This window comes from Triturus cristatus, chromosome 12 (genome assembly GCF_964204655.1).
Source record: "Triturus cristatus chromosome 12, aTriCri1.1, whole genome shotgun sequence".
NCBI classification, from domain to species: domain Eukaryota; kingdom Metazoa; phylum Chordata; class Amphibia; order Caudata; family Salamandridae; genus Triturus; species Triturus cristatus.
The window spans coordinates 561,014,384-561,036,553 of NC_140595.1; the positions used below are offsets into that span (position 1 = coordinate 561,014,384).

A 22,170-nucleotide genomic window follows, 5' to 3' on the forward strand; every position below is an offset into this window, starting at 1 on the left:
TCGCAGATTGTAGATATCCATGTATGCAGATGACATGGCGCTATATGTAAAATATCCTGACACTAACCTTGCCCCAATGATCAGAGAATACATTCAATTAGGAGGACACCAAGGCTATTGATAAATTGGGGAAAATGCTAAATTTTACCCCTAACCCAAGCAACTAAACGTGTACAGTTAGATTATCCACTTGACTGGTGTGATGATTCCGTAAATTATTTAGGAGTATGACTATCTGGATAGCATAGTGATGGAAAACTATGGGACAGCGTGAGACAACCTAGAGTCAAATTGCTAATAGGACTGTATTACCACTCTCACTAGCTGTAAGAATAGCTATAATGCAAGTGAGCATTCTGCTCAGGTTTATATGTTTATTTGCAAGCATACCAATAGTACTGAATCGCTGATTTTTCAAAACCATGAGATCATTATTAATATGACTAGCATGGGCAGGAAAGCAGCCTAGGCTAAACTGGGAAACAATCACTCTACCGTATGAGCTGGGGGAGATTTACAGCGCCTGATCTTCAATTATATTATCTATGTGCACAGGCACAATTCTCTCAATTGTGGTTTTTCCCACCTAGTTTTAGCCCACACATTGCAAACGAACGAGATAATGCTCATCCAGGTCTATTAACTGCAATGATCACTCAAAATATAAAACTTCAAGGAAAGAAATTAATTCTGTTAACATTAAAATGTATTCCCAACATTGCCCAGCAATTAAGGCCGCACTCCGCTTCAGGTAAAAGAAACATCCTTTATTTACACAGGCAGGCAGCTTCCCATTCCGTGATCACATCCTCGTGGCCTTACGCGTTTCGAAGAAACTCTTCTTCTTCATCAGAGGCCGTAGTGAGAAACCGGAAGTTTATAAGCATCCCCACAGTCAAGGCCGGACTGGCCGTAGCGGGCACCGGGCACTTCCCCGGTGGGCCGCCAAGGTGGGGGCCAGTTTTGGGCCCCTGGGGGCCATTTTTGTTACCAGAGGCCTGCAATATCGGCCACCTGTGTAACAAAATCGCCTGAAACCGGCCCTTGCAAACAGCTTGGTCGCAACCACTACCGCCTCCTGGGGGCCGGCCGAGCAGTTAGCCAGGGCCGGTTTCGGTTCCCAGCCCGGCCCTGCCCACAGTCTCCTGCGTGCTACTTTAATATAGTTGATTGGCCTCAGGTGTGCCCTTAATTCGAAAATCATTCGCAATGCACGCTGGTATCTGTAGTTAATTTACGCATTATTTACCCGGGGTCTGGTTACTCACTTGAAATAAAAGGACAGTTTTAGCAGCCCACATTGAGCCTCTGGATGAGACTCTGCCTGCCTTACTCGGGTATCCTGCTGCGCCATTGAATGAAGCATTTCTCCTCACACGGGCCCCTTGTTGTGGTTAAAATATATGCAAGGCACAGGATGCATAGTGGGATGAAGCACCCAGTTCTTTATTCTCCTGATTTTTTTATTGTTGCATCATTCTCAATTCATGGTGACATCACTGGAAGAGGCGCTCTGCATTATGCGCCAGGCTAAACTGACAGGATTAACCTTTTTTGGCGGATGAGAAGGGGTGAGATATGTGTAAACCCTTTGACATTCTATTTTTTCAGGAGACCTGGGATGCGGGAGGACAGTTATATATGGATGGTTTTGTCGTCTCTCGAGTAAATGCGGAGCCCTCAAACCATGGAAGGGCTAAGGGAGGTCTAGCAACATTGTGGATTGTGAAGTGGAGCGGATAGCTTTTGACCTCGTTTCCTCAAAAGGGGAAGGTTTTAATCCTAAATGTTTATAATTCAAAACCTGCTCTGGAAGGTGAGTTAAGACGGTTCCTTGAAATGGTTTTGACAGACTGGCCGATTTTCCCTTTAAATATATTACTGGGGGATTTTAATTTTCACCCATGTACGATCTGTACCATTAACAAGAAGGACGCAGACACTGAAGTGGGTTGCAAACAGGTTCATTTTAGCCCATCCCGCCAGGGCGATATGATTAACCTCCTATCAGAATTTAATCTTGTTATCTTATTAAGTGTTGAGGATTATGGTTCACATAAGACTGTACCCAGCTGCGAAATCTGTACTCACTTAGACACACAGTGTGCGCCAAGGGGTCCCGCAAGGCTCTGCTGAGCCCGACCCTATTCAGGATCTACATCCGACCTCTGGCAACAGTTGCAAAGGATAGGGGCCAGACTATGGTCGACACACAGTTCGTGATCGCGATATCCGACAACCCAGCGCGGGACGCACCTAAATTCAAAGTGCATCTAACCGCGATTGCAGACTGGATGACATCCAGCTATCTCCAACTGAACGCCAGTAAATCGGAAATCCTACTGGTGGGAAAAAACACTCATCTGTGGAGTGAGCTTTGGTGGCCTTCCATCCTAGGCCCCCCGCCTACTCCCAAACAGACGGTTAAAAACCTGGGCGAATGGATGCATACGGCAGTAACCTTCCAGCCTCAATCTAAGGCGGTCTCAGGAGTCTGTTTTGGGCTCCTCTGCAGTCTCAAACCCTTGCTAGGTTTTTTTCATGCTAATACCCGTCGGGTATTTATCCAGGCCACTATATTATCTAGGCTGGATTATGTTAGCTGTCTGTACCTATGGGCTAACAGAGCAGAGATACAGCACCTCTAAAGGATACAGAACGCAGCTGCCGAGCTACTTTTCAGTTTTCACAGGACCTGTCCCACCTTAGAGTTCATCGACAGACTTCATTGGCTTCCAATGGAGAAGCGAATCTATTTTAAAACACTGTGTATCTCCCGCAGAATTTTGAATGCCCAATCCCCTGATATCCTAGCGGATCTCCTCATACCCTACACCCCCACCCGCCTTCTGCTTTCACTAAATCAGCACTTGGCATCCGTCCCTCGGGTTGAGAGAGCCAGGGCGGGAGGATGCTCCTTCCGAGCTCTTGCCCCCAAACTCTGGAACTCCCTCCCGGTGAGCATTGGAGGCATTCAAAACCATGCTGCATTTCGTAAGGCCATAAAAATCCATCTTTTCCCTAAATGATCTTCTGCTGCGCCTGTTTGCCTTGCCACCTCGTTTATCTGAGACTAGCGCTGGGACGCCCCTTGGCTGGGGCAGCCATGCGCTCTATAAATTGTAGACCATAACATAACTTTTAGTGGGGTTCAGGACGTTTTGGAGTATTTTCAGTGACCATAACCCCCTTTTTGCGGAATTTGGCTAGAGGGGTTTAGGGGAGAAGCCATTGAACATTTATAGCAATCCCCTATATTAAAGGAACAGGGCAGGCGGATAGGCTGGAGCATGATAGGCCCTGAGGATTTTTTAAGGAAATTGGTTAAGGTGTGCCGTCATGATTTTGAGGCATATCTAAACCCCAACTCTCCAGACCAGGTTATTCTGAAAGGGTACTCTAATTCTTACAGAGAGGTACAGAAAGCTCTTCTTAGCCATGAATTGAAATCTGATGAGGAAGGCACCAAATGGTTTGACAAGCTTTGCCCGAAGGCTTGTAAGGGCGTAAAGCATCCCTTAAACAAAGGCCAAGGAATATACTGGCCATTACAGTGGCCAGAAGCAATTATGTGTAAGCATGAAAGGATAGGAAGAGCCAAGTTACAAAAATGGCATGGGAAGACTTAAAGGAAGTTTGTGAAGAGAGAAATAGTCTAGCCTTTTGGAGAATTGTGAACCACCCTCTTTTCAATGAAATAACCCGACCAGAATGAATCAAACGATCCCAGCAAAAAAAATTGGGTTGCACACTTTGAAAATATTTACTTCAGTGATTGCGTCCCTGGCTCTTACCCAGTGCCAGAGTGGGGGCCGCTGTTGACATTTGAATTAGAGGAGGGAAGAGAAGGCATGGCGGAAATTACACAAGAGAAAGTGCCAGGACCTGATGGGGGTTACAGGAGTTCTTTTTAAATCATCTAAGGACCTCTGGGCCCCACTAATCGCTCAACACCAGAATTCTGTAGTGTGGCCATATTCCTACATCCTGGAAACAATCAATTATTGTACCTGTTTTTAAAATGGGTAGCCGACTGGCCTATATCATTAATAGATGCTGAGGTAAAGGTTCTGGGCAGGATTCTCCTAAAACGATTGGTGGATTGGTCTGACTGCAAAGAAATTTTGTCCGATATCCAAAATGGCTTTAGGCCACACCGGGGGAATATTGAACCGAATCATAATCTCTATCTGGTGATTAATAAAAATACAACTGTTAAAAAGGGCAGCATACACCTGGCCTACATGGACCTCAGCACAGCATTTGACCCAGTGTATAGCTCTAAACTGTGGGCTGTGCTGAGGGACATGGGGGAGGATGAGACCTTTCTGTTTCATCTGCACACGGGTCTAGAGGTGTAGAGGCTTCAGTGAGGTTTGGCCCCACGGGAGAATACACTTCGCACTTTCAGTTAGGGCGGGTGGTCCTTCAGGGTTGTATTTTATCCCGTATATTAATAGAGAAGTCCAGTTTTTAAGAGAACGCTGCCGGGACGTGCCAAAGGTGGGAACTAGAATGGTCCCGGCATTATTGTATGTGGATGACTCTGTTCTTATTGGCAGGTATCAAACGGTTAGCAGTTATTATTAAATCTCTTTTACATATTTATACAGTATTTAGGATTGAAAATTAATTATCTTAAGTCTTACACTATGATAGTAGGCCAAAGAAATGTGAAATCGAAAATGCACTACATTAAGAACCATTGTTTAGGAAAAGCAGATAGATTTTGTTATCTAGGTATGCTGCTAATTAATCAGTTACATTGGGGACCCCAGGTATGAGTGCATATACAATCTTTTAACAGGGTAGCTTATGGCGTAGACTCCTTTGCTAAGCGCCTAGGACATAGCCATATTAAATCCAAATCACATCTCTATAACGTGTAGTGCATCCCGACCGTAGCTTTTGGTGCAGAAATTTGGGGATATAAACTCTGTCGCCCAATACAAACCGCTAAAAATAATTTTTTTAGTTGATTATTACGAATCCCCCAGAGTGTTCCAGAGGAAATTGTGCACAAAGAGATGGGAGGAGATTTTATTTCTGATTTTATTGAACTCCGCTCAATACTTCTTTGGTTCTCTGTATGGCTTAAGAGTGAGCTAGAATTGAATAGAAAGATTGTGATTGACTGTATACCATGGCTAAGCTAAGTCAAAACAAGTCTAGGGGTGTTTTTATTTGTCCTAACTGGTCTGCCTTAAGACAAAAGTATGTTCATCCTCCCTTCGTGCCTTTGAATTTTAATCTAGTGAGACCTTCCTTACTGTACCTGCACTTATTAGACTTGCCTAAAGTCCGCTGCTTTTTATCTCGATTTCTGGCTGGGGTTTATGATGCTAATTTATGAAAATATCATTAATTCTGTGCTATGGCGTTATTTTATTAATATGTTTTTTTTAATATTGTGTCTTTTTTATGATTCCCTACACAAATTGAATAAAGATATATATGATGATGATGATTAGATTTATGGATTTAAGTGGCTCCCATTATTTCCTACTAACGTAGCGGATCCTAAAATTGAGGTTTTTGTTTGTTAGGTTTTATTAGGATGAGCCCTAGCACTTTTTATTCACAGTGATTTCTTCCTTACTCTTAGATGTATCAGGGTATGTTATGTATATTAGTAATTAATTTGTAATTGTTTTAACTTATGCACGATAATGTTTTATATATTTGTTTGTATTCTATGTCTAGCTACTTCTTTATATACAGCTGTGACAGGATCTGTCTTGTGGTTGTTTTTATGTGGTTTTATGGACTATATTGGCTGAGTAAAGCGTTATTGGTTGATAGGCAAGATTAGGTAATGTTTTCACAAATGGCAAATTTATTAACTTGAATGATGTAAATGGCGATGTAATACGGTCCCCACTGTTAGTCTTTATATATTACAATTAAGAGAGTCTATTAAGACAGCTTTCCCCTCCTAGCCCACTGAGGCCCCAGAGTTTAAAATGTTAGCTCAGCAACCAACTATGTCGTCTAGGCAAAAATTAATAGACCATCTGTATAACTCTATGCCCCTATTATGACACCCATACAAAGAGATTATACATTTCAAATTCCTGCACCAACTTTACCACAAACCTGCTTTTGGGGGCTAAGACAAGACGCACAATGTGCTAGTTGCCCTGAAGAAATAGATGGCTTTCTCCATTTAGTGTAGGACTGCCCACCGATCTGAGATTTTTGGCATAAAATCATTATTACTATAGCTAAAATGGCATTACATACAATGGAGCTATCGGCGGGGGCGATGAAGAGCTGTTTGTCCAACCCCTCCCCTTCGTATTCTACTTCCCTTTTTGCCTTACTCCTCCCACTTCCAATACTCACTCATGCAACACACAAAAGAAGCTGGACTGTTAGTTGATAAGAGTTGGAAGCATTCCTCCTGCTTCATACATCAAATACCAGTAAGAAAAACTAAATATAATGGAACATTCAATAAATCCTGAGATTACTTCTCCTAAAAAAATAGCAATATAAGAAAAATAATATATAGGTAAATACCTAATAGGAGGATAATCGCATGTGAATACATAAGCCCAATAGCACAATGTTCAGGAGTTAGCGCTGAATGGTGGCAATATCCTATCCCATGACCACCCAGACTCCACACTGGCACTCCTTAGGATCATCCTACATGCCACAGCATATCTCATCCCGGGCCTGAAGAAATATGACCACATCCCCCTCATCCTGAATGAAATCAATTGGCTCCCCTTGCCAGCCTGCACCATTTTCAAAGCAACAAAGTAATCACAACCTGCACCCCTGCCAGAACACCTTTAGCCAGGACACCATTAGAGCACAGACTAAGAAGTGTGAAAAAGAAAAAAACAAGACTGTTGGCCTTTTCCATCTATGCACTCAGGATCTGGAACAACATTCCTGTATCCATTGGTACTGCTCCAAAGCTGCTTTAATTTAGGAAAGAGTTGAAGACTCACGTCTTTAAAAAAGACACTAGATCACAATGCATTAACCATCCTCAACTCCTCTTCCTCTCCTATCACTCACTGATCTTCAGCTTGTCTTTGACCATGAACAGTGTTCCGATGCCTTTTGGCTACTTTTGTGCTACAGAAATACAATAAATATACCTACATTAGCTCCTTGGCCGCAGACTGCTATTTAGCTGTGCCAATGGAATGAATTCAATATTCTTAACAAAGTTAAATTACCTTCCTCCTGAGAGTTTTATGCTTATATTTGGAAAGAATTCTGCATGAAGTACTTCCAGGAATCCTTTGAGGCAACCACTTGTTAGAATGAAGCGATCCTAACTTATCTGCTACATCTAGCACAGCTCTTTGTCTAGCAGCGCCTTTTTCAGTGTCACATAGCAGTACATAGTAACACTACCCAGAGTTATCACACCAAATCCAGTGTGTCAGAATTTCCAGGTATTGTATGTGGGATCGTGAGATTCCATTGACAAATGTGGAATTAGCAGGAAAACCAGTTATCCTTTTCCAGATTCTCCTGGGTAACCATCATTTTGCCGCTATTTCACCCGGTGAATGGCAGTGGGTTGGCAGAGTTACTGTTGGTCTCATAACTTCAAGGAGGCTGACAACTGCTGTTATTAGCATCGTCAGAATACCAGGAGACCTTGTAAGGAGTTCCTTACTTGAATTGCGGCCCTAGACTAGGTGCAGTGAAACCGGGGCCTAGATGCCCAAGGTAACCACTGAACCCTGATCATTGTTGTATTTTATAATTCAAACAGCAGCCAGGAGGCTAGTTGCCTTCCTTGTGGTAGGGCCCATGACACACTGGCTCTGCTACTGTCTACAAAGGCTCTCTTTTGGAATAAAACATACTAGCTTCATAAGGAATATTAATTTTTATGAGACCCCAAAACTGCTGCCTCATTTTCGTAATCTTCCCTGTTTTCACTGGTTAGCTCCTAGCTCCTCGCTATGATGTTACAATGCCCCATGCACACGTTTACAACACGGTGTGCACAAAAAACATCCAAAGCCACATGCCATTCTTGGAACATCAGCTGGAAATCTACGTGCCACTGAATAAATCTTAAATATTATGCATCTCTCAAAGTAAAGATTTTCTGAAGCAGTTTTCGTACTTTAGTTGGCACTTTCAGCTTGCATTTTTCTGCTTCCTTGTTATCCTTTCAGTTTCTGGTTCAGATCCCAGGCGTTCGCTTCCAAACCCATTGTTTACAACAGTTTTACCATTGAGACTGCACCGGAAGGCCTCTTTAATCTGCTAGAATGTCCCCATTGCAGTTGTAATTGGTTACTTTGAGGTCAGGATTTGCCTGAACCAGCAGCTGACCTCGGTCTTCTTTTCACTCATCCATGTTCACAGGCTTTACAAGGGGGAAGTGAAGATTCACAAGTCCCCTGCATTAGCAGGATTTGTGTGCATGAGGGGCGGTTTATGTCTGTAGCTTGGGTTTATTAGGTTTGATAACTTTACCACATGTATCTGAATTCCTTTCCCACTCCCGCAAATGTTGCAAACTGCCAATATTTTTTTACAGCTTTCCAGCTTTAAATTAAGGCCAGCTCTTCGCTCATCTTGCAAACGCTTTCATGTTCTCCAACCACAGCCCGCGAAAGGCGTCTTGGGTTGAACAGCAGCAGACCAGCATGTGTTTGTCTAATTCCTAAGACATTATGACCGTGGTGTCTCAGCGAATAAAACATTTTCTTCAACTTCTTGCCATTTTTCGTGGAAGATGACTTACAATTTGTTCCTTGTGTGCCAAATGTTTTATTACAGTGCCTTCAATATGAACCATGGCCAGGAACAGCAGTGGAAATTAAAGGAACAGCAGTTAAAATTGCACATTGCCCAGCTTGAGGCTGCCTTGAAGTCGGATCTGGCAGAAAAGAATAACATCCTTGACAGAGTTAAACTAGAAAGAGGTATTTATTTTTTAAAAAATGTTTGTTTTAAAATGTTTCACTACCTATATATCTTTTACTCCCTCTCTTGAATAATTACAGATTGATCTTTGTTGCAGGTTGTAAGGGTTGCGGAAATCATGTATTAGAATAAGACTATTGTAGAAAATGACTGCACACAGCTTTTCTTTTTTTTTTTAATCATGCATACATTTCTTCAGGTAAAATTTGACAAAACGTTTGTGGAGAAATAAACGCATTTTGCGTTCTACACCTCGAAAAAAGATATGAAGCATTAATCCATGACCCCATATTCTGAGGTGCTGAACTTACAAAGGGTTAATATTACCAGACCAGGTAAACACCATAACCTGTGGCTGCTCGATATACCTCTTGCAGTAGTACACACCATGGCCTTTGGACTGAGACCTTGAGACTTATGCAAAAAATTTATTTTTATTCATTGTTACCTATATATACCGGCGTTATTGGGCCAGGCACCTCAAAGCTTTATTTCATCACCTAAAGAGCCATCAGCCTATCTCAATGTTACCAGTATTTGGATAATTCAAAGTGAATTTCTTGCCAAAATGTTCACTATCGATACTTGGATTACACAAAGGTACTATCTAGCACAAAGGTTCCTTAGCATAATAAAATGGCATATTACGTGTAACTCTGTTTAGTGAATATTTGTCCTCAATGCATAGGAACTAGGACTTTACCAATCCTGGTGTCTGTTGAGGACCTAGGGGTCATCCTCGACTCCACCCTATCCATGACTAAGCAGGTCAACGCCGTCTCCTCATCCTGCTTCAACACCCTCCGAATGCTCCGCAGGATCTTCAAGTGGATTCCCACCAAAACGAGAAGAACAGTCACTCAGGCCCTCGTCACCAGCAGGCTGGACTACGGAAACGCCCTCTACGCAGGAACGTCGGCCAAGCTCCAGAGACGACTGCAACGCATCCAGAACGCCTCGGCACGTCTGATCCTCTACATCCCCCGCCGCAGCCATATCTCACCACACCTGAGAGACCTGCACTGGCTCCCTGTCAACAAGAGGATAACCTTCAAGCTCCTCGTCCACGCACACAAAGCTCTCCACAACACCGGCCCAGCATAACTCAACAGACGACTCAGCTGCTACACCCCCACCCGCCAGCTCCGCTCCGCTGCTCTCGCCACAGTCCCCCGCATCCGAAGAACGACCACCGGCGGCAGATCCTTCTCCCACCTATCCGCCAAGACCTGGAACACCCTCCCCACCAACCTACGGCAGACCCAAGACCTACTGGCCTTCAGAAGACTCCTCAAGACCTGGCTCTTAGATCAGTAGCAGCACCCTGCCCCCCCAGCGCCTTGAGACCCTCACGGGTATCTAGTGCGCTTTACAAGTGTCCTGATTGATTGATTGATTGATTGACAGTGTCCTGCTCAGTAGAACATCAGTGGTTCTCAAGGTCCAAATGGACATGTTTGATACGCCTTGAGAATGAATTTGAAATAAATAAATGTAAAATGTACGTAGGATCAACTATTGAACCCTAGTCCTAAGGAATCCCCATTTCTGTGGAAAATGAGTCACTGATATTTGAATTGACTGGCTTCTTGAAGTAACTTAGGATGATGTCACCTGAGTTCTCCCTTCTAGGTATGGAGTCCACGTGCATTACCAGGTTTTTTGGCGACCAGTGACAGGGCAGCAACGTGCAGCTTTCTCCTTGAAAGTGTCTGATATTCATGTTGGCCTGCGCATGTTGTGTAGGACTTCCGTAGCCTTCTTGTAAATTACACTTTCTGGGTTGAATTTATTGAACAGCTGCCAGAATAATGCTCTGCTTCTCTTGAAAATCTATTATGATTAAGGAGTGTTCATTGCTCAAAGCTATCTTCAAGAAAGAATTTCAAACACCCAAAATGTTTTTCATTGTTAAAGATAAGAAGAAGCATGGCGGGCATGGCGAAGTCAAGTAAGATGGTGGATGCATGATAGAAGTGCTCCCACTCCACCAGTAATATCTAGGCTCCCTCCTGCCATGCTAGCCTGTCTATGCTACAATTCAAAAGTGCAACAAACTCCAGCTGTATGTGTGGACCCCATGGAGCATGATTTTGGCCGCTCGGGGGCCAGAGATGGCTGCTGAGGATGGAGGACAAAGGCTGAAAAGATGGGGACGCACAGAGCTTAACCCCACTCCCAGTAAGACCGACAGCAGAGGACGTGTGGGACAGCACAGAGACGCTATGTTATGGAGGGAGCGAGGAGTCTATGGAAATCTGATGGCAGGGGACTTCGCCGCTACCAAAAGCGGGCCGCCAGTGGGGCCCTAACTTGCCGGCTGCCCAGACTCAAAGAAGGGCAAGCGCGGATGCAGGGAGGCAGCTTCTGTCTCCCTGACAGAGAGGATGAACGGACTGGTAAGCAAACAGTGCTGCTAGTGTCAAGAGCCTGCTTCTCTCCTCTGGCCTTGTGTGTCCTGGGACATATTAACGCTATGGGGGTCTTGAGAGGACGAGATACACAGTACCCTTGTGCATCTGCTGGGTCCTGAGTTGTACCTGCATCACCTGACCCCACATGGCCTGGGTCCCCTTGTACTGCCAATGCATCAAAGAATGCTTGCGAGCAAGAGTGTGCTGTCATTAGAAGGGGACTGATGCTGCGCTCCATGTTTAGGAGAGTCATGACTACCACAAACAGACTCCAGTCTCATGTACCGCCTAGGTGCTAGAGGTCTGGCAGCTCCCCTTCAGGCTGGAAGTGGACTCATACTGGGCCCAGTCTACTGTGCCTTTTCAGAGTGTGGGAGAATGGTGGCATCATTGAGGTAGATCTGAAGGAGTGTGGACCAGGACTTCATGGTTTCAGGGCTGTGGGCAACTCCACTCCTACACCTGGGTCCTATGAAAGCCGAGGCTAACCATAAACAGCTCTAAATAACTTTTGTCTCAGGAGCTTCAGACTGGCTTAGACCCCTGACTAGTCCTAGAGAACTGATCCTGGATGACTCTGGTGCTGAGGAAGTGCCCACACAGCCCGTGGAGGTGCACATCATGTGCAAACATATACTGAGCCACACATAGAGGTGGAGCTAAGGAGAGCCTCCCAAGAGGAGACAATAAAGGACACTACTGGGAAAACTGCGATGGTCACGCTGTCTGAATCAACAATGCCCATCACCACAGATAGATCTGACGCCATACTGCAGGCCATCCTGGAATCATGAGCAACCCTGGCTCAGAAAATTGATGCCTTTGCTATAGATTTCGGTCTACTTTGCGCAGACCATACAAACCGTTCCAACAGAGTGGCAGTAAATTAATCTACACTGGCCACTATGAGACTTTCAGTCTCTGACCTGCAGCGACAGTTGAGCGACTTATGGCAGGAGTTGCAGATCCTTCATGATCGAGGATGTGGAAGACCCATCCCACTGAAACAGTATTAGGGTGGTGGCTCTACCTGATCGGATCGAGGACCCCTCAGCTGAATTATTTGTGGAAATGTGCTTGTTCCAGACAGTACTCCCAGCCATACAATCCAAATTCTTTCCTATTGAAAAAGCACATAGGCCCCATCTGGCCCAATGCCTTCAAGTGCCCCCACACCCAATGGGGGCCAGGCTGTTGAATTAATGCGATAGCGATAACATCCTTTAAAGAGGTTGTGCACACAGCCCCTGGGAATTGGAAGGAATCAAAACTCATATTTTCCCTACATCGCATTAGGTGTGTATATGGCTGGGAAGCAAAATCCATGGTGTTTCTCACCTCATATAAAGAAGAATATGACTGCACCTTCTAGGAGGTGACAGGCCAGACAACGAGGCACACAACAAACAACAGGGCAGTCACAAAGAACAGGCGGTGGGGCAACGGACCACACTGGTTCCGACATCTGGGCACACAGGTCTCCACTGCCACAGTGTAGAACCAGTGACGTGGAGACAATCAATGGTGGCTCGGAGATGACACCATCTGATGGCCACTGTACTCCTCTGAGGGCCACCCTCATTATCCCTAGATCGGCATATGACCTAATTTGACACTGAAGGAGCACTCGCTGGCTTTAGGCTTGGTGAAATGCCATTGCACGCCTAAACCCTGGGTTAACAAGTTTGTATACTATGAAAATGTCTGAGTAATAGTAGGTCGTGTATACATGTTCATGACCATTATGGGTGGAGTGGTGGAGCTCAAGTCTCGCGCCTCGTTAAGACCATCCCATGACACTGCAAATATGCATCTACATATGAACTTTTATTTAGTTATTGCTTTCATTATTGTTTAAATTGGTTAAGGTGGTCATAGCACGTTTTGCTATGACTGGGGTACTGGGATCATCTACAATCGGATATTGGACCAATACAGCTTTCTAGCGGGTACATTACTCCCTCTATGCACTGGCCTACATATCCCTAATTCAACACATACACAGAGTCTGTCTGGCCCAGAATGGTGATTTGAGCCACCTGGACAGCTGAGGTCGTACCATGGGTAGTTGCACCTGAGCTGGGCCTGCGAGCCTTTAGTAAAAAATATGGATGGAACTTTCGCACAGACCGGTAGCTTTTGGGATGGGGAGGATATAATAGGGCACTCTACACAAACCCCGTAAGATTAGCCTTACGGGTCCCACCGCACGCACAGTAGAGGTCTGGCATGGAATCACGAAGAAATGGGGCTGGCACAACCGACTGACAAAAGCCACACCACTCTGGGAACCAGATATGTTGGGTCAACTTAGTAAATGCCCTGGCTTTGACAGATGGGACATGATGGGCATCTCGACGGTGGGAGACATGTGGGTGAAGGGGAAATTGGCTACTTTCACCGACCTACAAACCAAGTACCAACTGGCACACACCTTCCGATACCTTCAGATTAGTCATGCCATCTCGGCAGCCATGCCCAAAGAGCTCCCCCTACCTGCGTCTTCACCTCTTGAGGACCGATGGATACTTGATCCGATGCCCACAAAAGCGATATCACTCACCTATAAAAAGCTGGTAAACAATCTCCCTGACCCTATGCAACGTTTGCAGCAGGGTTGGGACTCAGACTTGGGGAGCATAGATGATGAGGACTGGCGCGACGCGCTGGCTTCCCCTAAGGAAGTGGCCATCCCCATGAGATTGCGCCTAATCCAATTGAAAATCCTCCACCGGGTGTACTGTGACGCAAAACTCCTATTTAAACTGGGTAGAAGACCTGACCCCTTATGCTTGCGAAATTGTAATCAGACTGGCACCTTCTTCCACATCTTATGGGACTGCCCATTAATGGGGCACTATTGGGATAGAGTCACAAAACAAATGGATAGGGCTTGTGGCAAAACCGTGAATGCCTCCCCCTGGCTCTGCCTCCTCAATATATGGGATGCCACAGATCTCTCGCAGGCTGAACAAACATAGGCTTCACAAAACGCAATATTGCACAAAAATGGGGGATGGGGACGGCCCCATGCTTACGAGACTGGGCTATAGACATGGATAGGGCAATGATTGCCGGGAAGGATGTGGTGTTCAAACATAGAGGATGCCCCAAGAAGTGGGACCACAAATGAGGGAAATGGAACAAATACAGAGGTGATATCTGTATATCCCCTTCCATAGAACTGTGCAGTGAAAGAGACTGATTACTAGATCAATTAGTAAACAATATGGAGCCCACACCCTCACTTCAGTAATGAATACTCAACTGTGTGATCCCACCTGCCTTACTTGCTATTGATGTATTCATGTCTCTTAGCTCTTGCTGTTTACCGCTCAGAAGAGAAGATGGCATCCTGGTTCGTCTCTGGGACAGCTCCGGTGATCATTGTTTCATCTCTGTATTGTACACTGTGTCATTTTAATATGGACCTGCCTACTGCGTTGCCATTGCCTTGTACTTTTTTTTTCTTTTGCTTAATAAAAATTGTTTAAAAACAAACAAAAAAAACATGGATGGATTTCATGTCTCTCCAGGCCTCACTTGTGCTTCGCCATGAGCGATAATTATAATTATATTACGTTGAATATTAGGGGTATGGGCTTCCCTGCAAAATGATACAGGATGCACACCTTTCTCTGACGTTGAAGGGCATACGTAGCCTGCCTATAAGAGAGACACGTATGACCAGCGGTCAAAGTGGATTAAAAAAGTATGGGAACTGTGATGCTGCATGCATTGGGGGCAAGGTCAGTGAGTGTGGTGGCGGAGTCGTAGGTGTGGCTAAAGCCCCAAAATATTCTGTACCTTTTTCTTTTTTGATCTTTCACAGTCAGTTAGCTACATAAAATAGAGTGCAGCTTAAATAAAAAATAAATTAAAAAAGATGTCACTTAATGGGAAATGCACTATAGTACATTATGAAACATCTATTAGTTAATGTGCTGCAGAGGTCTGTGTGTAACCGGAAAGCCACAGAATTAAATCTTGGTATGGGCTGTGGAGAATAGTAGCTTGTAAACTTTCAGTGCTACAAGGTCGCAGCCTGGGACCGAAAGCACTGTGAAAATGTAAGTCATTATTGTAAACGTGCATTGCAAACACTATTAGTTAGACTGCCACAAAACACGCAAAAAGGTTTAAGATAAAATGGTGCCCTCAAAATGTAGGTTTTAGTAATACCCAGAATGTACGTACTTTAAACCTTTACCTGTCCCTTCAAAATCTCGTCAGGGGTAGTAAGCGCTGTATTTTGCTAATGAAATTGCCATATCCCAAAAGAAACCCAAAGAGGTTTTTAAAGTTTATCGATCCTTCTTCTCTTCTCTTTCTTAGTCCTTGTGATGGACGCAATGATACTTGTATGTACAAAAACAAAATCAAATCACTGTTGTTGAAATCTCTCGATATGATCTCTCCATCAACCCCGAGTAAGAAATACATGGTCAGGCAGGCCCTGCACCCTAGGCCTGAGGCTACTGATTGACAGATCACAGATGGGGTAGCACATAACCAGCAGGACAAAAATGCGCAAACTGGAAAAACCCAGATTAGTCCACAGACGGGCAGCAGCACCACAATGGTCCTGTGAGATTGACCCCAATAAAATGCGCCTGGCCGGATGGGGGCGCGTTCCAAAAAAAACACTATAAAGTTAGATGCCACATGAAGTTAGTAACACTCAGCCAATTAGGACACAGCACACACAACTCGCGCAGGGATCACACGGTCTCTAGCTAGACATCTGGGCATGTTACCCACTGGCCCTCATTGTCTCCACACAAGATCGAGACCCACCTGCATTTGTCATCAGGTGTGAGGAATTTATGGCTTCATGACTAGGCCCACATTCCACTCCCAAAACAGGATCCATTAATTATTTTATGATACTTTGAGAAATGCATAAAAAGACATTCAAAACGATTGTACTTTGAGTCAGTCATCAGACCAGTTTCTGTATGCTGTACTCCTGGCCGCAGTGTTTAATTAAACCAACTGTTCCTGTTTTGCCAAACACCTCTTGTCTTTGTTTTTTCAAGGCAGATTCATATTCGAGCAACACCTGGAAGCCTCTCCGTAACTTTGTTCTCAACTTTTGGACTATTTTGAGAGCAAGATTCTGGGCATTGTAGAGACTTGAAAGACAGCAGGAACGAGCAATAGTTCAGACTCTTATGGGTTGGAAGCCCAAAATGTACCTACAGCTATTAATAATAGTGAGCTCAATTGGTCTGGAGGTCAGCCCATGATAGCTCCTTCCTAACACTTCTGCTCTCTGATGGAGTTCTCAACCATTTCGTGGGAGGATTCCAAGAAAGCTCTCAAAGCTTGTAATCCAGCCCCGCCGACAACCCTTGTCCCCTCCTCGAATTGTGGTCGCTAATGCGGGAGCAGGACCTCTGACCTCAGCCAGGGACCTACTCTCACCCCACGAAGCTCCGGTCTGCCGTCTGCCTGTGCTGTGCCTCTGCCAGGCTGGTAGGGGTTCGAGTCCAGCCTTGCTTGTTGCCCCTTTGTTCTGCACCTTTTTCGCTGCTTGCACCTCTTTTCTTTTATTGTGTTCACTGTGCCCCACTGTTTTATTCATTGTAAGTACTGTACCCCTCTGTTTGTACTGTTTATTTTTTTTGTGGCCCCACTGCTCCTTCGTGCCGATTTTCTGTCCGTCTTTTCGTGCCCGTTTGTCCACGCTCCTCCCTCCCGCCGCTGCTGCCCCTGCAGCCCCTCCCCTCCGCCGTCTTCGCTTCCGCCTCCCAGCTGTGCCTCCCTCCCACCTCCCCCACATAATGCCGGCGAAGGCGCGCCAAAGGCCTTTCCGACTGCGCACGTCCCTGACCGCGACTAGCGCCAGGAACCCTGGACCCTGGATCTCTACATCGCCAACGCTATGACCGAGCGGCACTCCACGCTCTCACAACAGCAACTGCAAACTAGCTTCACCAGCTGACACCCACGGACCCTTCAGCTGTCTCCGCTGCAAGCACACCTTCAGCACCGCCACGAACCGAGCACAACCTACCCACAAGATTGCAACCAAACCAAAGACCCTGCAGTGCATCCTTCTCAACTTCCAATCCCTCCATAAACACGCCACCGAAATCTGGGACCTCCTCGACAGCACCACGCCAGACGTAGCATTCTTCACCGAAACCTGGACCAACGCCACCTCTGGGCCGGACCTCGCCATTCCCCAAGGATACAGGATCTCAAGGAAGAACCGCCAAAACCGCCCGAGAGGAGGTATCGCCATCGTCCACAAATCCACCCTCTGTCTGAGCACACTCCCCGACGAACCCACAGACCTGATGGAACACCTTCACTTCTAGATACTGGCCACCCCTACCACCACCCTCCGAGGAACCCTCATCTACCAACCCTCTGAACCCCGCGGACCTTTCACCAACTCCATCACGGACATCATCTCCCCACATGCCATCACCTCCACAAACTACACCCTGCTGGGAGACCTCAACGTCCACCTCGACAACTAGCTGGACCCCAGCACCGCATCCCTCCTGGACAACCTCCACAACATCGGACTCCGCCAGATCATAACCAAACCCACGCACTCAGCAGGACAGACCCTTGACCCTCTCTTCACAACAGGAAACTACATCACCTTCAGCCACACCACCGAACTCCCATGGACTGACCATCGATGCGTCCACTTCACCTTCAAAACACCCACCATCCACAGACACCAGCACCCGCTCCAACGAAGAAACTGTACCAGAATACCGATGACCAGCTAATCTCCTCACTCAGCAACTCCACCCCAACCATCGCGAAAGACGTCGACCCCAACACTGCAGCCCAAACCCTGTACAGATGGATCTCCGACAGCTCCAACACCTTAGCCTCCCTCAAAAAAAACAACAGCACCCAAACCAAGAAAGCCAGATGGTTTACCACCGAACTTCGAGAGTCCAGATGCACTTGCCGCTGCCTCGAAAAGGCCTTGAAAAACACCAAATCCACAAAAACCCACAACAACTTCAGAGCCGCCACCAACGCCACCACCAACTCATCTGTGAAACGAGAAAAAAAGCGGTTGAAGACAGAATCTCCACTCATGCACACAACAGCAAAGAACTCTTCAACATCATCAAGGAGTTCGCTCAACCCACCAACGAGTCTACCGGTATTCCCCCTCACAAGACCTCTGTGACAAACTCAGCACCTTTTTCCACCTCAAAATCAAGCGCATCTACGACAATTTCGACGAAGGCAACCAACACACTGAACCCTCACCGACCATCCCCGACACCCTCAAGCCAACGATCGACAACTAGACAGCCCTCACCACCGAAAACACTCTGAAGACGATGAGCTCCGGAGCCCCCACGGACCCCTGCCCTCACCACATCTTCAACTGAGCCGCCGACTCCATCGCATCCATGCTCTGCCACACCATCAACCGCTTCCTGGCGACCGCCTCCTTCCCCGACGACTGGAAACACACCGAGGTCAACCCCCTCCTGAAGAAACCCTCGGCGGATCCCACCGACCTCAAAAACTACAGACCCATGTCCCTGCTCTTGTTCCCAGTGAAAGCCATCAAAAACCACATTCATCGAAGAGCACAACTTTCTCGACTCCTCTCAGTCCGGCTTCAGAAAAAACCACAGTACGGAAACCGCTCTCCTCTCCGCAACAGAAGACATCCGCACCCTACTGGACAAAGGAGAAACAGCAGCCCTCATCCTCCTTGACCGCTCTGCGGCATTAGACACAGTCTCTCACCGCATCCTAACACGCAGACTCCACGACACAGGAATCCAATACAAGGCCCTCGACTGGATCTGCTCCTTCCTCTCTGTCATAACGCAGCAGGTCAGACTCCCCCCTTTCCTCTCGGACCCTACACCTACCACCTGCGGAGTCCCCCAGGGCTCCTCCCCCAGCCCGACGCTCTTCAACATCTACATGGCTCCACTTGCCCCCAGTGTATATTCTAGTCCCTTCAACCGCCTTTGCTCCATGAAGCATTTTAGATATTATTTGTTTACAAATACAATAAATAAAAGCAAAATAAGACCACATCCCTTTCAGGGCCATGTACAGGGAGTTAAGAGGGGTTTAGAAGGAAAAGACAAGCTTTGACAAAGCTAATTGGCCTTGCGTATGAAAGCTATTGGCTTTGGCAAGGATTTGTAGTCATGCTGTACAGCAGTTCCGCTGTTGTGCAACATGGCTAAACGAATTTTAAAAATAGCGCTATTTGGTGTCCAACACCAATGTGTTTCAAAAAACAAAAAAAAGAATTAGCGCTGGCCTTTTCATAGCTCTTTAAATTATTTTTTAGCTGTGTGCTCCCCACCCCCTCGCTTGCCATCTTTCCCACTTCTTTTTCTCCTGCCCTCCCTACCTCTATGTTGTCTCATCCCCAATCACCTTCCCTGCTTGTCAAAAAACAAACAAACGGCGTAGTGGATTGGTGGAAGAGGTAACACTGGAGTGAGGGTGGGAGAGTAGGTTGGTGCGACTAGGCAACACAGAGGGATTGGGATAGGACAGAAGGATGTGAGTGGGAGAGAGGACAGATGACAACGGAGAGTGGGCGGGCAATGGTCAATGAAGGGTGGGTGGCAGGAGTTGTCGCAAGCACACTAACAACCGAGGGTGGGCAGTAGGGACAGGGGTAAGTACACAAACAACAGAGAATAGTCGGTAGACGCTGGGGCAAGCACATGAACAATGGAGGATGGGCAGGAGGGGCTGAGCAAATCACATGGAGAACTGCGGGTGGACTAGAGTGACTGGGAAAGCAAACGCACAAACACACAGACAACAGATAGTGAGTGGGTGGGGGCGTGGTAGCACATGGACAACGGATCTTGGGGAAGCACACGGACAATGGAGGGTGAGTGGAAGGGGCTGGGGCTGCAGACGTACAAAGGAGGTTGGGTGTAGAAGAACACCGAGGGTGAGAAGCACTCAAGGGAGACAGTTGAAAAACACACGTAGTCTTGTACAGTGCTTAAGCAAAAAGGAAAAAGTAGTGACTGAGAAAGCGAACAGAGGAAGAACACAATAATTCATCAGTGCTCCAGGAGAAGGACAAGCGCAAGAAGAGGAAGGAAAGCCTTACGATAGCTGACAAACAAGAAGCAAACAAATAAGAGTGACAATAAGGCCAACCAATGGTAAGCAGTGAGCAACCTCTACGCCTGCTGTAACGTCAGAAAGGGTTGTATAGGAGACAGCGCATGCTCAGTCTTAGAAAATATCTATAAATGGGGAGAGGGCAGTAATAGGTGTCGCTGAATAGAGCACATCGCTTTATGCACCCTAAATTTACCTTCACCTGATGCTGAAAAAATGTCATTTGTGTTGTCAATGTGAAATAAGAGAGCAGTAAAAGTCTACGGGGATAATTTATTGCAAAGTTGTAGTCGGAAAAAAATGTCCACATGAAAGTGTTCTAGTGCACGTAGGTGCAGTGTGCTCTATCAAATGTTAACTATACCATCTGTACTGTGATATGAATCTAGGTAAAAAAAAAATGCACGGAATTTAATGTGCACCAAACTGTTGCGGACAAATACTGTAGAACATTTCCTGTTGATAAATAGACAATGCCCGAAGTCCTGCTTCAAGTTGTACATTTTGCCCGCATACGTTTACAATACACAGATCTGTCAATTAAGGCATCTAAATATTTTCTTGCTTACAGATCAAAATGAAAAGCTCAGCCAGGAAAACAGGGATTTGCAGTTAAAATATCTGGAAAATAAGCACCAAGTAGACGACTTTAAAGACCGCATAAAGTTTTTCTCCAAGGTAAACTTTTTCATCCTTGCCTGCGAAATGGACGGAAGAAACCAGCCTTTCATCTTTTATGCATATGCCAAGTGCTCACCTTAAAAGCAAAAGAATGCAAAAATATGCATGAGTTTATAAATTTATGATATCATGAGAAGTGTCGTGTTTAAGGGGAATTCAGCATGGGTTGAATGTATTGTTTGATTACTAATTCATGTCTCTTAACCCCCGTGTTATTGGCTGTTTCCTCCTCAGGAGAGCAATATTGATGTGGCAGAACTGAGTGAAGCCCTGATGCTCATTAAGGTAACGTACGGGAACTGAGTGTATTTCGGGAGTTTCTGGGCTACATTTCACCCCCAGGATCATCCTGGCTTGGCATGAACATTGGAACTGGCACTTCAGACCCTCGTTGTTGTGTGCATCTGTTGAAGATGCTAATGTAGTTTGCCCAGACATGTACACACGGCGGCTTGTCATTTTCAGTAAAGCAAACGGGATACTGAGAGAGATGGCAGCGTGGCATGTATTTAGGTTATCTGCATATTTCATTGTTACATCAAAAATGAATTAAGTCTGTCCTTGCAAACGCGCCACAGGCTTTTTTCGATGTATCTATTCAGCATGCACCGCTTCACCTTTTCTTGACGTGAAGTTTTGCTTTCTTGCTCTGGAGCATATTTGAGACGAAACATAATCAATTTGAGATTGTTTACAATGTTTAAAGCAATGCGGAAGACAGTATTCCTGGACCTATAGCATCACTTTGGTTTAATGACTAACAATGGCCAGAAACCCCCAGGATCTCGGAACTTAAACACACCACAAATTCAGTGGGGATCTTAAAAATTAAGTTATTTATATTTTCCTATTTTCAGAAGTGTTCAGCTTTTCAGTTAGTTCCTCAGGTTTCAACCAGGATGAAGTATTTCTGCCTGGCATATAACTGAGGCATTCCCCTATTCCCAGGGATGTGCTTCAGTATGAATCTGATATAGAAAATAAAAGGATACCCTTCTGCAGAATAGAGTTGCTTCTAAATGAAAACAATAGGGATTCACCTCCACTAGCAGATGAA

The 22,170-nt window shown here is 45.7% G+C and overlaps 1 protein-coding gene across 4 annotated transcripts in view; it reads left to right on the forward strand.

Moving 5' to 3' along the window:
- Window positions 1-22,170, forward strand: part of RPGRIP1L (RPGRIP1 like) — a 673,080-nt gene that overhangs the window by 173,472 nt on the left and 477,438 nt on the right. For all 4 annotated transcript variants that reach the window (XM_085639033.1, XM_085639032.1, XM_085639035.1 and 1 more), the window contains exons 10-12: window positions 8,767-8,912; window positions 21,004-21,110; window positions 21,348-21,398. In XM_085639033.1, coding sequence (XP_085495159.1) covers window positions 8,767-8,912; window positions 21,004-21,110; window positions 21,348-21,398 — 304 coding nt within the window. The remainder of the gene's footprint in view (window positions 1-8,766; window positions 8,913-21,003; window positions 21,111-21,347; window positions 21,399-22,170) is intronic.